Here is an 18028-nt window from a genome sequence, read left to right as displayed (position 1 = left end):
AAGAGCTTTAAGTAGGTATCTTGTGAGACGGCCTCACGAATCTTTATCTGTAAGACGGGTCAATCTTACCGATATTCACAATAAAAGTGATACTCTTAGCATAAAAAATAATACTTTTTCATTGATAACTCAAATAAGAGATCTGTCTCGTCAAATATGACTCGTGAGACCGTCTCACACACTTTTTGCCTTATTATTATTATTTTTTTTTGGAATTTTGTGGTATCTATTTAGTTTGCTTCAAGTTTCACATGTGTCGTCCATTTTTCTGCATTTCGTGCTTGTATAGTTTGAATAATTATTGAAGTAAGATAGTTTTGTTATTTTCAAAATAATGATTTTTTTCCATGTTTTTCTAATTGAAATGATTTTGATAAGTTAATAACATATGTTAATTATAGATAAGTTAAAAATTTATCAAAAATAGATTTTATAATACAAATAAAAATTGAACATAATTTTAATAAACCGAGAGGGTATACTCTCAATCTTAATAATATAATATATACAAATATATTTTATATATATGTTGACTTTTTTATAAACTAATGTTGCGAACAAAGGTGCACGTTTGATCATCTGAGAAGTGTCTGCAAAGTGTCAAATTATTACAGGGCTCACCAATAAATTTCATTCATTCGTGATACATGACTAAGTCTCATCCTACAACTTCGTTTTCAGGTTTGTTATTTTATTTTTCTATAAAGGGCTTGGCTTTGACCGGTTATTCTATCGGGTTAATTATAAGATCTCAAACAAGTGTTTTTTCGTCAAATACGCGGGTCGAGTTTTAAATTTATTATACTTTCCTTCAGTTAGATGTGCATTTCTACTTAGATAACATGTCAATCCAGTAATCAAGATTTCGAGGCTTAACCAAAAATCTTAACTGTAATCTAGACTTGGAACTAGGTTAATTATTATGCACAAAAATAGGTCGATATACATTTAATTTTCCGGTACAAATAACAAAATAAGATGATATAGTAATTGGGCTTGTCAAATTTCAATAGGCCTAATTATATTGGGCTTTTATCGAAGCATTGGCCCAAAGTTTGTTGGATATGCTTTATACATACCCTTGCGGCTGTAACAAGGGTTAAGTTCCTCCATTTAGACTCCCCGCCAGTTGAAGCTTCGGAACGTCCAGAATGGTGAAGGGCCGTCAAGGAGAACGCGTTAGGTCAGATAAACATTTAATTCTTAAAAATTGATGCCCCTTTTCATCCGGCATATATGAATGTTGCGTTTTAGATTTTTTTGTTTTTGTTTTTTTTTGCATTTTTATGATGTTTGAATCGATCACAGCTCGATTGTTTCATGATCTTGTTTCTTTGAATTTTTGCAGGCTTTATGTCCGCGGAACTGTACTTGGGTACAAAAGGTAAGGAAAACCACCCTGATTTATTTGTTAGCTTGGATTATGCTGCGTGTTGTTTACTGTTGGGTCGGTGGAAATTGACAATAATGGCGATAGGTCGAAGTCGAACCAGTACCCAAACACGTCCTTGATACAGATAGAAGGAGTGAACACGCAAGAGGAGGTTACGTGGTACCAGGGTAAGCGGATGGCGTACATTTACAAGGCTAAGGTTAAGAAGAACGGCTCTCACTACCGTTGCATTTGGGGCAAGGTTACCCGACCTCACGGCAACAGTGGTGTTGTTCGTGCTAAGTTCAAATCTAATCTTCCCCCAAAATCCATGGTATATTGGCTCCTTCAACTAAAATTTCCATGTTCAGAAGAGATCATCTTCAGTAGAATGTTGGTAATTACTTTTCACTAATGGTTTGTCATTGTTTGTTTGTGAAACAGGGTGCTAGAGTCAGGGTATTCATGTACCCTAGCAACATATGAGCCTATGAGGTAAAAGTTTTTATCTTTTTGTTAAATTTCTCCATATTGATCTAGGTCTCATGTGATCAGATGGACAAGCGTGTATGATGTTGTATTTGTGCTATTATTTTGCATGTTGGTTGTCGAAACCAGGTTCATTGATGGGAAGCTTGGTCACTGGGAAGCCTCTTAGACCATGATAAATTTGTTAATGTACTGTGTGTCATTGTCTCATCTGATATGCTTGTCAAGCCGACGTCTGAAGTTACATGTCAGTTTTTGAATCCTTTATGTTCATTAGTCTTAAAATGAATGGGTGAAAGTAAACAATTTTGGTGGACAGCATCTAGTTTTGGTGTGGTGAGCTCACTGATTTGCAATGCTTGCCAACTAGGGTGATATATGTCTATCTATCTGTGTCCTTTCTGTTCATCACCGGTCTTAAAATAAATGTGCAAAAAGTATTTTAGAAATTGGGTGACTTCATCTTGTTTGGGTGTGGTGAGTTCGTCAATTTACCGAGAAACATGATATATCATATAGTTTGATGATCCTAATATAAATGTTTAAAGTTAAAAGTGATGTCTTATAAACTGAGAACAAAAGCAATATATTATATTTAACTGTTCGTTATGATCTATAAACTCATCAAATCTTGGACTACCAAAACTTAAAATATATCAATGGATATATTTATGTACAAAAATAATATATCCTGCCATAGTTGATAGGAATTCTGGATACCTGCAATTGTTAGCTTGATGAATTGAAGGACGAGATATGGCAGAAAAAATGTTTTTGCATGCTTCAATTTGCTATTGCGTGTTCAAATTCGTAGGGGTTGTTTCATGTTGATTCATATCAACTTTTCACCGTGAGAGCTTTTTGTCCCCTGCACCTTTATTAACTGTTGGTAATTGGGAGTAACAGGTTTTTAGTTAGTTTATTAACCGCCCGCATGATAATCTTCCTCCTTTTCATCTTTTGCAGTTATTTGGCCTCATACTGATTTCGGTAGTGTACTCCAAGGAAGAAGTATCATTAGGATGTAGCTTTTCGATTTGTTGTTCAGAGTTCGGAATAGATTTGTTTTGTGATTCGATATTATTGGTGTATCCCTTATTCCTTCGTGATGCTCTATGAAACATATTATTGTCTCTCATTACCTTTAGAATTTCTATCCCTTTTACCTATTTTTAGCTGATTTTGACGACATTCAACTGCTAAGAAACAAATTAAGACACTGCAGGAATTTAACAATAATCTGCTACTCAGCACCTAATTACTCCAGTCCAAGATATGTGGTCAATACATCAAAAGACAGCTATCAGAATTCAGAAAGTTTGAATCTCTCAAAGAAAAACACCGGCAACTCAGGTGAAATGAAACTTGAAGTTAACAAGAGATTCGTCAAATTCATAGATCGGCCTGTTCTCTATGGCGTAACTCTAAGATGTGGCCGATTAGTTCAAACCAGCAACTTGAAGAAAAGGTTACACAGGTGGGTAAAGACTTAGAATCAGAATTGATCACTATTCTTGGATCCGTGGGTTCACTCTTTCACGCAAGGCAAAGAAAAGAAAGATTGATTCAACTAAGGAGTGATTGTGATGCATTTTCTATTAAAGAGACATTATATAAGATTTAATAGACAGGCAGTGTTTGGTTGGAGGGATTAGGTAGGTTTATAATTTTTTTACTCACATAATCTCATGTTTGATATGTTTTTTATTTAATCAAGTCAATCTCTCGTATGAGTGATTAGGTTATATTAACTAGGATAAAATAATCACTCTTCACCCTCTAGGATTATTTATCCAACTCTTGATCCATCTTATTTTTTCAATTTTACCCTTTTTCTATACCCAAACTCACCACCACTTCCCACCACCGACCGCCAACCACCGTCGGCCGACCAACCCCGTCGTCGTCGACCGCCATCGCCGACCACCGACTGCCACCGCCACCTCCCACCACCGCTGCCGACCGTCGGCCGACCACCCCCACGGCCGACCGCCGTCGCCGCCGGCCGACCATCACCGGCGGCGGCGGCCGCCGTCACCTCCGACCGGCCACCACACCATCGGCTGACCACCGTCGCAATAGTGGAAGGGTAATTTAGTCAATTCATCAAAAGATTCTAAATTATCTCATTTTTAACAATCATACCAAACATAATATTATTTTATCATTATGTACTTCAATCATTTTCTTTATCATTTATCTCTTAATCATTTTATAATTTTATTTTACAACTAAACGCAGCCTAATAGTAAACGGACGAAGTATTTGGGATTTAACCAACTTGTAGGAGTTAAACAGTAGCACACGCTTGATTCGGATAATAAGGTACAAAATATCAATACACAACGGAATTACAACTTTCCTTTTCTTTGGATAATAGTATAGTCCCCAAACTTTTGCGAGTACCATCTGTGAATTGTGATTAGCCCATAGCACACGTGTACACAAAAAAGCCCAATCCGGCACAAGACCAAGTCATCAAGGACCAGCCCAACCATTCCAAAATCTCCCCAAAATAATTTGGACAACTAACCCACTCAAACAGCCCACCTCTCGGTATCTTATACCCCCCACCCCTACAGTCTTCAGGCCCGTCAGCAAATATTCAGACCAAATATTTGCCGCCATGCCGCCACCACCAGAACCAACCAACTCGGTCGAATCAGCGTCTTCGGAGACCCACCAGGCCTGCAAGTAAGCGTTCAAGAGGTTGAACTCGAATGCCATCAGGGCCACGCTCACGGGGAAACCTCCGACTGCCTTTTTCTGGATAGGTGATGTTAACAGAAGTTTGAGTGGGAAGATGACCGTGTGATGCAGGTAGTGGAGGAGGACGACGGAGATGAGAAAGATTGCACGTGGGTCGCGGTGGTTTTGGCCGCGGTGGTTTTATGTATAATAATAATGATTACATGCACATGTATAGACGAATTGATAATTCGAAAGAAATTTATTATTTTCACTATGGGTCTAAATCCGTCATTTATTTTGAAATACTATTGTATGATGTATTTTAAAGATTTTTATTTGGAGTTAGAATTGTGAATTTGATGTCTAAGCCATTAAAATTATATTAATATCATTTGTTGTAGTCTTGTGACTAAAATGACAGTCGAATTATATATTTTAACATAAAGTCTTTTAGCCGTTGGAGAACACGTTAACATTGAGTTGGTAATCTTTTGACCTAAAGGAATACATATTAAGACGTTCAATGATCATATGATAATTAATTTTGGACTTGCTTCCATACGATTTTATGATATATACATTTGGTTTTGATTTATGAAAGTCATTCAATTATGATATGTATAATATTCAGTCACCTTTATTCATCAAATTATAAAGATTTGAGAAACATAATGTCTTGTGATAAATGTAAGATAATACTCGTTTTTAGAAGAAATATCGTCATGATTCATGTATTTTGTTTACTCTTTTGGTGAATGAGATGTATATTGATCAAGTAAGATAATGTAAGAAAGATTTGAATGTGAACAAATCATATTGTGATCTATATTAAGATTAAAAAGAGAGAAATTGTGTCGACATCAACGATGGTCATAGTCAGAATTTTGGACTAACGGTCCATGCGCTGTCTCAACTTTAGGCTTTTGTGACGCTTGTGCGTCCTTCTTTTTTGACTCTAAAGCTCCCCAATCTTACTCATTTATTCTACAAGAACACCTATAAATAACTCATACAACTCATAACAACAATACTACTTCATCTACAGATGATCGAGTGTTTAAAAGACTTCAAATCAGATGAAAGAAAAATACTTGCGAATTATTAAATGGTTTGAGATAATCCTCGATCCACATCCACATATTTATTTATCATGTTTATCTATGCGTACGAACATGAATTTTGAGAAAAACTCTAACACGAATGTGGGTGTAATCATCATCTTGAGTCCTCCAAGAATTCTGAGAGTAAAGTCATCATGATCAAATAATGTGTTACACAATGAGTTCATCGGCAAGGGACTTTGCATACTGAAAGTATTCAGTGGTTGTTTTTGTGCCTTCATTGAGAAGTCGGAGTCGTTCCTTCAATTGATTGAGTCGGCCGCGAGTGGGCTTAGCATAGGTGTGAGACAAGATTGTCCATGCTTCCTGAGATGTCTTTGAAGAAACGATGAATGGAACAAGAGTAGGAGTAATGGAGCCTGCTATGGCACTTAAAACGAGATGTAATCTTGATTTGGAATTTCCCCATCATTGCTTTTCAAGATAGATGACGGAAAGGATGAAATCCGTCATTAAATATCATGAGACCTTCACCCACAAGAATGACATGAACCTGAAAACGGCAAGAGCTATAATTACTAGACGTAAGTTTGATCGTGATCTGGTTGGTTGGGTTTATGGTGATGAGATTTGAAAAATTGGAGGTGGAGGGGTGGTGGAAGAATTTGAGGTGCTGTCTTTTTCTTTATTGGTGTCGGCCATGGAGAAATGTAAAAAAAAATATTGGATGCTTGTTAGAACTTATAATGGCTCTGGTACCATGTAAGCCGAGAAGACAACAAAAGTAGAGGAGGATATTTTATTGCATTTCATTAAATCATTCGATTACAGTATGTGTCGATGCTATATCTTTGCAAAGAAATTAAAATAATTACAATAAATACAAAGATTATAGTTGGCTAATTCTAAGGCTATTGATCATGCAATCAAATATTAAAATGGAAGATATTGACAAGAAATGTTCTGCTATAATTCAAATGATATTGATATTCACTTTCTTTATCAGAACCTTCAAAATTTATCATACTATGGAAAGTTCTGCTATGTTACATTGAGTATTACCTATTGCCCGTTTATGATCTGTTTTGTTGCAGGATTCAAATAGGACTCACTTTAAGTGATCTTTTGAATATGCATTTTGTTCTTTCATGCTCATAAAGATAGGAATGTCATTTTTGCATTTGTTTGCCTATAGCTGCCATATTCTATCAGTGTAAACATTCTTATAAAATTGATACTCAAGAAAATGTTATTCAACTATTCAGTATATCATGTAAGGCAAGCTATTACATTTATGTGTGATAATTTCAATGATCATTTGTAACTGGAACCTGTACAACCACTGGACTTGATCGTTCTCAGGTCAATTAAACTCGATACAAATTTAATAATTTCATACTCGTGATGATTGATGCAGGCGCGGCTCAAACTGTGTATAACTTTCTTACTTTCTTTATGCATTTACGACAAATAGGGCAGGTTCCAGAAGCCTCGGCTATCCTGTAAAGTAAAGATCAACTTATAGTTACTTCTGACCAAGAATCGGTTCCTAAAAAGTGCGCTGACCTGACATCAATTTACTCGAGCTTGAGATACTTGATTTTTCAATCACCAATTAAATTAGTATAACACAAAAGTGAAAAAGTCTAAACTCTGTCGAAACATGGCTCCACTTGAGCTTCTGTCACTCTTCCCCCTACAATAGATTAGGACGAGTATGGTGGTCGAAATTACCTTGTGGCACATCTAAAGCAAGCGACACAATGTGCACATGGAAGGAAGAAACAATCCCTGGGAGCATCAAAGCATATTGCACAGAGACGCCGCAAGCTGTTGTGCTCACCATCTTTGACATGCTTCCCATCCCGTGCATCTTCAAGAGACTCGTCGTCCTCTGAGACAGACACATACGAGGAACCCCAACTCGAAAGATCATCGTCTTTCTGTGAGAGCAAAGGGCTTCTCTCAGGTCCCGTGTTGCCCACTTGTTCTCTTCTCCTTTCCTGATCGGTGCTCTTCCAATGGTTGGAGGTGTGATTAATGAGTAGCACAAGAACAGTCATTCCACCTGTATTTATAAAGAGATTGAAGAAATCACAGATATTTCATTGATATAGATTCTATAGGAGTAAATTTAGCAGGAAAAGAAGTACCTAGGCCAACAATATACGTAAACCATCGAGGTTCATATGATATTTTAACATACCAGGCATCATTAGCCATGTCCTACAGTAATAGAGAAGAATCCTCAGTTTATGTGACTTCTTAGCATAACACAGGAACACGGATATTGACATGTTCTCATATGGGGAATTGCTTTACCATTTTCCGATGAGGAGCAAGGTGATGAACAGGAGAATGACTCGGTAGTTTTTAGCGGAACAGGTCGAAAATTTATTTGTTGCCAAAAACAATCAGCCAAGAAAAACTCACAGATTTTCGACCAGGAGTGGTAAGAAGAGCAGCACTTCCGCTTGGGATATAAAGTTTGAAACTACATTGGTCTGGCGCAAGCACACACTGGTAACTTGCTTCCGTTGTATTGTAGAGAAAAGCCTTTATTTGGATCTGAAGCTGCACCTGTTAAGGCATCCAATTTCAGTAAACAACGCAAATAAAGTAAGAAAAATAAGAAAAATTTAATCTATTAGCACATCCATGAAAATTCAGTTGGTGGGTATTCAAATATACCAACTAAGAATTTTTGTCCGATTCTTAAAAATGATGGACTACGTGACCGGTAACTTAAGGAAAATAAGTATCACCAATATCAAATTATCCATTGAAGCACTTCATGCACGTGACAAAGAGAGCACGCTTTCATTTTAGTTGTAATCGTTAAAGACTGACTATACTACAAATTCATTCAAGAACACTTGCCTCTTCTACTTCAGAATTCAAGTTACCCAAAGCTATGTAGTAGGGGGAAGATTTGGACATAGTTTTCTGAACTGAGCCATTTCCTGTAGACAATAAACCGATGAGATTCAACCACTAATATAACAAACACTCAAAACTTGACCTTATTTTACCTCACCGCGAATGATATTCCAAGATAAGGCTGCATTTGGATACAACTGATCCTCAAGCCACACATCTAGACCTTCTTTTCCTGGAATGATGCGGCATTCAGAAAATTCTCACAGGGTACCCAAATAATAAGAAAACCCACAATCTAAAAATACAGCACTGGTGTATGAGTTGCTAACGTAAAAAAAAAAATCAAGCACCTTAAAAGTGTGTCTTAAACAAGTCAATTAATAACTATAAGTGTTAAGCATGTGTCATTAACAAATTACTGTCCAAGCACGACCCGCGTCTAATCAATCATTACCGGCGTGGGTAAACACTTCCTTACCGGCGTAGGCAAAATACTTCTCCACCTTTGTAGGTGAAATACTATTCCACTTTAACTTTAACCAAAATAATGTATTTGAATAGATCAAGAACCAAAATATCAGTATCACTTTAGATTCCAAGTTCCTGAAATGTACTGTCATTCTGTCAAACGAGAAATTAAAATACACCCAAAAAACTATTATGAAACTCCTTGATTTTTTCCGTCATCACAATTACTGGTGCCTTTCGCCACCTACCAAAGTTTTTGAGCTCAACAATATAGCATTTGAACAGGACAAACATCAAAAGGAAACTAAACTAATCTTGCACACGCTACAAGAATTTTGCATAACTGTCAGATTCTCATTCCGTGAGATCTAATTTCTATCTGCAGCAATCAGCAATACACACGCGACACGCCCTCCTGGGTACTTCTATTCTCCAACTATTGAAATATTTTTCAATGCTCTACTTCCTTTGTATCAGGTCTCTGATTGCTGAAAGTAAACTTATGTGTTAGAAATTAACTATTACCTTCAGCAATTACCAGAACGACAGAGGACGAACTTAGGGAGTTCACTGTATAGGATATGTTTATTTGAGACCCTTTATTCAAAAAGAAATTCCATTCCTGTGATAAAAAGAAGTAAAAGTATATCCCTTAAGTCCACTGTCACCAAGTAGAAATCAAAACGGAACTACTTGAAATCACATTCAGGATTAAATCGATTCTTAAAAAACTCACTTTGTGGGTTCTGGAAGGGAGAATAGTTGTGTGGCTTTCTGACCATGTGATCATGACATCAAGGGGAGGAATTTTATCAAATCCATACAACATCGGCCCTTTACCTGTTTTGAGTTCCACCACCTGGCACAAGTCAATATTAACTTTAATTTCGATATATTCGGTGCTAAAATATAGCGATTATTTACACAAATGCGAAGGCATTCCATTCCATATAGTGAACATTTAACTAGATAGAAAGACAAACTAAAATTGCAAGTTAACTATAGTTTACCTTTATAGACTCCACAAATAGATGGTTGGGATTGATCAATATCGATGAATGTGGTCCAAGCAGTACATTTTCAGGTGCATACACCCCATATATCAGTATCATAGAGCCTGATAACAGAAACGGAACAGACAAGCACACCATAGATGGACTTCAATGCTTGCCATTCTAAATCGTTTCACTTCTATAATTTTTAATAGTAGCAAAATCCTATATTATCACAATGAAAGAAATCTCCAAACTTTTTAAACTGCAGGTTCTATTATCAAATTTAGTAATATAATAACGTAAAATTTCGCGACAAAATGATACAAATTTTACCAAAAAAACAGAAAGTGAGCATGACGATGACGCAGGACCAAGCATCGCTATGCGTAGCCGGGGAAACCTCATTTTCCATCGCAGTCAAGTGATCTCTGTGCAGAGAGTTGCCGGAATATTCGATATTCCTTCGAGGAAACGGCAGCGGCGGCGACTCTTCGAAATTCTCCCCGTCTTCTAGCACCTGCAAACCGGAAGCCGATCCAGTACCATCACCAAAATAGTCTTCCCTTATCGATCTCTGCACCTCATGGTGTTCCATTCAGAATTCGATCGGACAAATCCTTCAAAAAAAAAAAAACACATAATAATAGTAAAGAACAAGATTAATTCACGCGGGATACGAGCATTAATCTTTGAATACACAATTATGGAGATTTTTACGTGTTGTGTGAGGAAATTTTGTTTGAAGATGACCGTTTGCGAATTCTTCATGTATTTTCATATTTATTATTATTATTACTACCAAACAGACTGCTTGCGCGTTGAAGGTTAGTTGTAAACGAGACGGTTAGGTTAGTTTTGTTTAGATTATTTATGAACCAATAATATAATGACAGCGATATTTACAATCATTATATCGTGAGATTTTACTGTTATATCACGAGATTTTGTATTCAATATATAGTTAGATTTTGACAAATTGAATTTTTGCATTGAATTTTTTGTATTGTACAAACTGATGTAGCATCACTCTTAAAAAAACGTTTAAAAATTTATTGTAGTTTTGTAATAATTTTGTAAATGGAGATGATACGAACTTCAATCAATACATGGAGAATTCCGATGAAATCGTTGGCCAAGCCCTCGGTCTCGATGAATACATATATTATTATTTTCTTGTGTAATTACTAAAACTAAAAACGTTTACTATGCTTAGGCTTTTACAGGTCTAGTCCAAATTGGATCGTGCGGGTTTTATGCACTACTAAATTTGAAAATGTAAATTTTCAAAGTAAAAGCGAAAAGGGAACAATTGACGATTGTATTTTCCAGCTCATCACATAAAATACCTAAAAAACCAAACGAGATCCACGAAAGCAACTGTCTTATAGGGCTACAACAGTACTTTCTTATCTGGCGTCAAACTCATCTTGTTCGATAACCCCCACTTTCACCCGTTGAGCATAATCATCGGAGCGAGTCGCCTTTGTCACTTTCTTCGAAGCGAAATTTTGAAGAAACTTGTGGGAAATTTGAATAATTTCTGTGAAGTCCCAAATCCAAAACCCTAATCGAAGGCAAACTGGTTACGGATCTCGAGAAGAGGCCTCATTGTTCATATCCCACCAGAAATGGGGGATTTCAATCTGGCCCTGGTGATTGTGGCGATTGTTGTTTGTGTATTGGTTTTTGTGTTCAACTTGTACCTCCTGGTTAATTATCAGCACCCTGATGATGTTAACCAAGCATATTTCCCCAAATTCGTCGTCGTATTGGGGCTCTCAGTCGCCGCAATCTCAATTCTCATGCTTCCAGCTGACGTGGCTAATCGTCAGGCCTGTCGCCACGCGATTTACAACGGCGCTTGCAGTCTCACTCTACCGATGAAGGATTTGTGGCTCGCTGTTTATATTGTGGACGCTATCCTTGTTTTTTTCGTTATCCCCTTCGCTATTTTCTACTACGAAGGAGATCAGGACAAGTTAGAGTTTTTCGATTCGTGGTTTTAAATTTGATCTATTGATTTTATATGTGAATTTGGTCCTAAATTGTTGTGACATTCGTGTTTTTTTCTTCAGGAGTGTGTGGAAGAGGATGAAAAGTGCACTGCTGTGGGTGATTGTGACAGCTATTGTCTGTGCACTCGCTCTTGGAATTTTGTACGGTAAGTTATTGGGAGTTTCTTTCTCTTTTGTGATTTTATGGGTTTGAAGGTGCATGGTAAATGCGCTATGAGTTAAGGAAGTTGCTTACTAATCAACTCATATAGGAAAACTGATATGATAGCGAACTTGAGATCGCTAGAGAAACTTTGTTTTAATCTGCAAGTTTAATAATACACATTGAGTCTTATTCACCCTTTTTATTCTACTAACATCCTATAACCAATTCTTGTAACTGAATTTTAATAGTCTATTCGCTACATGATTAAAAATACATTTATTTGTATCGAACATTGATGATATAATCAGCTAATCTTCTTGAAAAACTTGTTAATCGTGTGGCTCGCTTATCCTTTGGCGTATCACTGCCAGCCCGGTCAAGAAGCACCTCGTACTCAAGGTGAAGTGGTGTAAAATTGGAAGCCATGACTATGAGTGTAGAAAATTTGCCTTAATTTGAACCATCTAGCCCATCCAGTGCTTTCACCGCTTCGACAGAGAAACCCCTTTCACTGTCTTCCTTTTATTTCACCACTCTATGACCGCTATATCGTTGAATTAATTATATGGTAGGACAACCACCCTTCATGTCCGGGTTCTTCTTTTGGTTCAACCGTGACTACCTTAGGTTTGGATTTTGGCATTTTGCTTTCGAAAATGCACTGTAAATTGAATATTTCTCTGCAAAATCACCTCCCTTTCATCTCACAATCCAATGGACACATATAACGTATTTGTGTTCCCTTGTATTTTCTGCTCCAAGTACTCTTTGTTAGGATGAGCAGTGTGGATGTGATTCTGATCTTGAGTTGGGTTCCTGGAATCCACGCTGAAGCCTCCTTCATTTCTGGTCCGTTTCCTTTTTGAAACAATCTTTCAACATCTCCTTTATATCCCTTGCTGTCTAGTGGACCAATTCCATGTTCACTTTGAGGGAAAGGGGATGATCTTGAGTGTCGGTGTTGCCACCGTTTTTACCCTCTCGCTTCTTGATTTCGATGCGTAGAAATTTTCCCCAAAGCAGCACGGCCCCTCAAGATTCATGGAGCTAAATTGATTGTCGTTTGCTGGAAAATTCTTGTACCGTGGTGGTGAAAAATCAAAATTGATCGGCGATTGCGACTGATTTTCAGCAGCAAGATTTTGATTCTGTCTGTTATATTTTCCCACTTTTGCATCCAATTTCACAGGTCTACTGCAAAATCTTTCATTGAATCGGTTAGGGCTTCAATTCTAGTGTTTTGTTTCTCGTGGTCGCTTGATTCTCTTGAAGCGTAGTGAGATTGATCATGATCGCTTGGTTCTCGAAGCATAGTGAGTTTGGTGAAAATTTCTTCTAACCTAGCCCTTCCACCATTGTTGAACAATGCCAGAATTCAAGGAATTAACAAAGAAAAATTGTACTGGTGAATGAATCAAAGAAACAAGAGCACGATTTGGAACCAGAGCACCAAATAATACGATAGCGAATTCGAGATTGCTTGTCTTCTAAGAACATAGATCAAGAAAAAGAAAGAAGAAATTGAAGAGAGAAGCTTTGTTTAATCTGCAAGTTCAATAATACACTTTTAACTCTCATTCCATCCTTTTATTCTGCTAACTCCATGTAACTAATTCTTGTAACTGCATGTTAATTGTTCATTCACTAAATGGATAGAAATACATCTATTTCCTATCTAACCAGTATTTGCATTAATCTCTTCCATTTTGCTTGCGGCGTACTTGTATCCGAAATTTAAACCCTTCAGTTCCAACTTTATTAGTTAGTGAGTGACTGGATGAATTAATACATTGCAAATAGATCAGTGAGGATTTATTTCATTATTTGTGCAAAATATCCCGTACATTGTACATATCAAAATCTCTGCCTGCTTGTTTTATATTAAGTAGTTTAATGGTGGTTATTTGTGCTGGATGTTATGTCATTTTCATCAAATAAGGCACTGATTAAATATTTGTCTGACACGTGAAATTGGGGAGGGAATATGTTCTATAAGTTAGGATTTTTGCAAAGATTACGAATGAACAGCTTATTTTGCTTAGGCAACGAAATTAAAATTGGCAATGGATGAACTTGGAAGTGGGAAGGATTTTTTTGGAAATCCTTCAATTACCGGAAAAACCCTGTTTGTTCACATTCTTTTTGCTTGTCCTAGGCCTTTTGGGGAAGGTGGATTTCACGGTTAGGCACCTATCCTCATCCACTGAACCTTTCTCACAGTCGTTGACCTTCTCCAGTGGACAACAATGTGTTGGAAGTGTGCAAAGACATGTCAGGGAACACATCAATCAATCTAATTTCTCGTCAGTTTCAATTCTTGATTCTTTCAATAATTATTTTTTCTTCTTTCAGTGCTCTGCGTATTCTGCCAATGCTTCATCTGAGACAACATGGACCATGCGTGCTACCTTCCCAGAATATGTAGTTGCGCTAGCCACAATTGTTGGATCTGTCCTTTTCACTGTAAGATCAGCTACAAAATTTCTTCTAAAAAAAAGTTCCTTAGATGTAACAAATATCCAAATCCCATGACTTCCTGTTGTATTTACTTGTGCAAACTATGTGACGTTAGATATGAGAAATTCCATCTCTTTAGCATGCTCTAGTATCTTTGAACACTTTTTACCAAAAAAATTGCTGAGGTCTCATAAAAAGGAAAAATAATATCTTTGTACATCAATTCCATATTCGATACATCATTTCAAGTTTTGATGTGCTGGAATCCCAGATCTTTGGTGGTGTTGGCATTGCCTGCCTTCCACTGGGAATGATATTCTCATTTATCCACCGCCCAAAAGCTGTTATCACACGTTCGCAGTATATCAAGGTACTCGTGTCTAATGAACTTCATTCTTTTCTGCATTGACCTTGGAAAAAATTCATTTTTCAGAAGTTTCAGTAACACATACAATTTTCATATGAGGCTTATATCTCATGATCTGTAGGAAGCAACTGAACTGGGGAAAAAAGCAAGAGAACTGAAAAAAGCAGCTGATGCTCTTCACCAGGAAGAAAGAAGTGGCAGCAAGGGTAGAAAATGGCGCAAAAATGTGAAAAGTGTAGAAAAGGTTGTGTGTAGTGTTTGTCTTTTTCCTATTCTTGTTATCTTTTGTCTGTGTCTGGGGACAGGTTTTTGGGGTTGCGATCCATTTACATTCTTTCAAGCTACAGTTTCTTTATTTTAATTCGAAAAAATGAAAATTTTCATATTTTAACTATCCAATAACTACGCAGGAACTACTACTTTTGGAGGAGGACGTGAAATCTTTGGAAGAAATGTACCCTCAAGGAGAAAAGGTGATTAAATGAAACAGATAAATTACACCTTCCTTCCTGAAGTGAAATTATTAAAAGAACAGAAAATGAAGGTGATATCAAAAAATAACTTAATGAAGGTGTCTAATCTATTCAGGCTGAAGCATCTTGGGCTATGACCGTGCTTGGTTACCTTGCAAAACTGGTGTTTGGAGTTATAGGGTATGTCCTTTCTTGTGACTTTTCTGATGCATTCTTGAATTTCCTTTTCTGATTATCCATGCAAAACTGATACTCATGGGCCGTGGATCATATATTGATAATAAAAATATCGCTGATTGAATATTAAGTAAATTGATGGCTGGTTTTATTCATGTGGAAGTCTATTTGTCCTTGCTGTGGGCAATAGAATTGGGGAAGGGTGGTTATGTGTTCAAATGCAGATTGCACAGGGTTTCTGGGAGGAAGATATTATTGTTGGATGGTGTGTTGGTCAATTTCCATTGCTGCAGCTTGCATTGACTCATTCAGATAGCTTTATTTATTTTTGGTTTTCTGCCAGGGTTTTGATGCTTTTGCTTAGTTGAGCTTTTAATATATTGAACAAGTAATGTTACCTTGTACAGGTTAATCGTTTCAGTGGCTTGGGTTGCGCATATTGTGATATATTTGCTCATTGACCCCCCTCTTTCTTCTCTTCTTAATGAGGTGTTCATCAAGTTGGATGACATTTGGGGTAACCAAAAAACTTTTGTTTGTCATTTGTCTTGATCTTCCTTCAAATTTTACACATTTGATTGGAATAGCAGCTGCTTCTACTTTTAGGTCTGCTGGGTACTGTAGCATTTGCATTTTTCTGCTTCTATCTCCTTGTGGCTGTGATTGCTGGGGAAATGATGCTTGGCATGAAATTGGTTTTCATTACGATCCATCCTATGAAGTATGTATTAGCAGTGTCAATTTTCTTTCCTTTTTTTACTTGCTTTGTTATCACTTATTTGTGGTCTTGACTTTTGTTTCAATGATTATTGTTTGACATTAGTACCGATATTTGCAGGTGGGGAGCTACACTTATGAATTCGTTTCTTTTTAATGTGGGTCTTATTCTTCTTTGTTCAATCAGGTAATGCCTTGTTATTGGCATCCCACCTTCACGTGCCAATCTTGAAAAAAATTTGTTATCTCTTTGGATCAAAATACAGTCACATAGCACAATTCACGCCATTACTTTTAAGCAATTTCATGTCGCTTGATACATTTTTATATCAGTGATTTTCTTTTTTATACAGCATTAACATATCCATTAATCAAAATATCCAAGTTTTAGTAGTCCCCACTCTTTAAGATGTCCAAGTTACTAACACTATTGTAGAAGCTGCAATGAACCAAATTATGAGAACCCTCGTTTTATCAAGGAATTTATTGAATGCAACTCTGTAGCCTCTGCTTCAACTAATCATTGTCTACTGATGGTGCATTTTGTATTATCTCTCACTTGTGCTTATTGTGAACTTCTACTTCGCTGGACTGCAGTGTGATTCAGTTCTGTGCTACTGCATTCGCATATTATGCACAGGCTACAGCAGCTCAAGAAATATTCGGTCATACACTGCAATCCCTTCGGGGAATCAAATATTTGTACAAGTTAGTTAGCATCTTACGCTCTTGTAAGTTTTTGTGCTTTAAATTTCATGGTATTAAAAATTCATTTGCTGCTGCAGGTACAATGTGTTTCAAATTGCATTCATTATTCTAGCAGGGCTGACATTTGTATATTATGCAGCTTTTGTAAGTTTTCAGAACCCCGCTCTATCCCTAGTACCTTTTTCTTTATTCTTGTGAAGTCTAAGCTCAAATGTGTGATAACCTCCTTTCTAGGGATGGAGAAGAAAAAAGCCGAGTGGCAGGTTCCAGCTTTCCACATGAACATGGTGTTATGATCAAATTTCAACGCATGAATCTTCTGTATTTCTTGATTTATCGCTTATCGAGTGATTCAATCTCGGATATTTGTGGTTCGATTTTGTGCGGTTTCCTTGCCTGGAGTAGAAGACTAACACCATCAAGAACGAATTTACACTGGGACAGTGGAATTTGTATTCGTATGTTTGTAGTGTGCTGCTCCGGGTATAGCGTCATTGCCTTTCATTCTCCTGTGTATGAAGTTAATATCTTTTTAGTTGAGTTGTGAACCATCAATTCATGTATTTATCTGTACTGTGAAGGATTGGTTTGAGAATTATCCTTGGTGTAACATTAGAATCAGTGAGAACAAAAATGCTTTTCGTGTACCTCTTTGCAATTTAGCATCTTTACTTCCTCAAGCTTGGGTATGGTACTTCGATTTATTTTTTAAAGTTGTAACTGTTGTGAAAAAGTAAAAATTTACGGTAAAAAGTAAAAATCTCAAACTCTCAAAATTATCACAATACACACTTTATAATATTTTTCTCTCAACTCAATTGTGTTTTTCTTCACAAATGAGAGATCTATTTATAGAAAATTTTTACAAATAATCCAAAAATAAAATACATCATTACCTACATCATCACACACTAATTTTCAATATTCAACACCTAATTTTACCTAATTTTCAACATTCAACATTCACATTTTCAACACAAATATTTAACACATTTTTAAATAATTTTTCAACA

At 36.6% G+C, this 18028-nt stretch overlaps 3 protein-coding genes and 1 pseudogene across 9 annotated transcripts; 2 read left to right on the top strand and 2 right to left on the bottom strand.

Moving 5' to 3' along the window:
• Nucleotides 1-1059: 1059 nt before the first annotated feature.
• On the top strand, nt 1060-7009 carry LOC140977192 (large ribosomal subunit protein eL33y). Of its 5 annotated transcripts, none has more exons than XM_073441832.1 (5): nt 1060-1183; nt 1349-1384; nt 1478-1706; nt 1817-1867; nt 6708-7009. In XM_073441832.1, exons 1-4 carry the CDS (start codon nt 1152-1154, stop codon nt 1856-1858), a joined length of 339 nt encoding a protein of 112 aa, XP_073297933.1. In that variant the 5' UTR covers nt 1060-1151; the 3' UTR covers nt 1859-1867; nt 6708-7009. The 5 variants fall into 5 exon arrangements, with proteins under 5 accessions (XP_073297933.1, XP_073297930.1, XP_073297932.1 ...); XM_073441829.1 differs by lacking the exon at nt 6708-7009 and adding an exon at nt 2828-3030; XM_073441831.1 differs by lacking the exon at nt 6708-7009 and adding an exon at nt 1991-2415.
• LOC140977743 (steroid 5-alpha-reductase DET2-like) lies at nt 3672-4735 on the bottom strand (annotated as a pseudogene).
• LOC140977191 (E3 ubiquitin-protein ligase APD2-like) lies at nt 6989-10777 on the bottom strand. 3 transcript variants are annotated; one of them, XM_073441827.1, is made up of 11 exons: nt 10674-10777; nt 10290-10573; nt 9972-10078; nt 9698-9820; nt 9487-9583; nt 8651-8725; nt 8488-8576; nt 8047-8187; nt 7767-7839; nt 7348-7681; nt 6989-7113 (listed from the first exon to the last, which is right to left on the bottom strand). In XM_073441827.1, the coding sequence occupies exons 2-11, from the start codon at nt 10549-10551 to the stop codon at nt 7038-7040; spliced, it is 1377 nt and encodes a 458-aa protein (XP_073297928.1). In that variant the 5' UTR covers nt 10552-10573; nt 10674-10777; the 3' UTR covers nt 6989-7037. The 3 variants fall into 3 exon arrangements, with proteins under 3 accessions (XP_073297928.1, XP_073297926.1, XP_073297927.1); XM_073441825.1 differs by having other exon boundaries at nt 8047-8193; nt 8494-8576; XM_073441826.1 differs by lacking the exon at nt 10674-10777 and having other exon boundaries at nt 8047-8193; nt 8494-8576; nt 10290-10655.
• Nucleotides 10778-11380: 603 nt separating this feature from the next.
• LOC140977190 (LIMR family protein At5g01460-like) lies at nt 11381-17695 on the top strand. Its single transcript, XM_073441824.1, has 14 exons — nt 11381-11934; nt 12032-12117; nt 14272-14387; nt 14469-14579; nt 14845-14943; nt 15062-15184; nt 15351-15413; nt 15529-15593; nt 15998-16107; nt 16197-16311; nt 16429-16494; nt 16905-17015; nt 17093-17159; nt 17250-17695. Exons 1-14 carry the CDS (start codon nt 11585-11587, stop codon nt 17295-17297), a joined length of 1530 nt encoding a protein of 509 aa, XP_073297925.1. The 5' UTR covers nt 11381-11584; the 3' UTR covers nt 17298-17695.
• Nucleotides 17696-18028: the final 333 nt, after the last annotated feature.

This window comes from Primulina huaijiensis, chromosome 5, assembly GCF_012295235.1.
Source record: "Primulina huaijiensis isolate GDHJ02 chromosome 5, ASM1229523v2, whole genome shotgun sequence".
Lineage (NCBI taxonomy): Eukaryota > Viridiplantae > Streptophyta > Magnoliopsida > Lamiales > Gesneriaceae > Primulina > Primulina huaijiensis.
This window is presented reverse-complemented; position numbering and strand designations above follow the sequence as displayed.

Coding starts and splice junctions, on each gene's coding strand:
- LOC140977192 (XM_073441832.1), top strand. CDS start 1,152: ATGGTGAAGGGCCGTCAAGGAGAACGCGTTAG. Junction 1,184..1,348: donor CGTCAAGGAGAACGCGTTAG/GTCAGATAAACA, acceptor GAATTTTTGCAG/GCTTTATGTCCGCGGAACTG. Junction 1,385..1,477: donor ACTGTACTTGGGTACAAAAG/GTAAGGAAAACC, acceptor TAATGGCGATAG/GTCGAAGTCGAACCAGTACC.
- LOC140977191 (XM_073441827.1), bottom strand. CDS start 10,551: ATGGAACACCATGAGGTGCAGAGATCGATAAGGGAAGACTATTTTGGT. Junction 8,726..9,486: donor CGTTCTGGTAATTGCTGAAG/GTAATAGTTAAT, acceptor GCATCATTCCAG/GAAAAGAAGGTCTAGATGTG. Junction 7,114..7,347: donor TGCTTTAGATGTGCCACAAG/GTAATTTCGACC, acceptor TTTACTTTACAG/GATAGCCGAGGCTTCTGGAA.
- LOC140977190 (XM_073441824.1), top strand. CDS start 11,585: ATGGGGGATTTCAATCTGGCCCTGGTGATTGTGGCGATTGTTGTTTGT. Junction 14,580..14,844: donor TTGGATCTGTCCTTTTCACT/GTAAGATCAGCT, acceptor CTGGAATCCCAG/ATCTTTGGTGGTGTTGGCAT. Junction 17,160..17,249: donor TTGTATATTATGCAGCTTTT/GTAAGTTTTCAG, acceptor CCTCCTTTCTAG/GGATGGAGAAGAAAAAAGCC.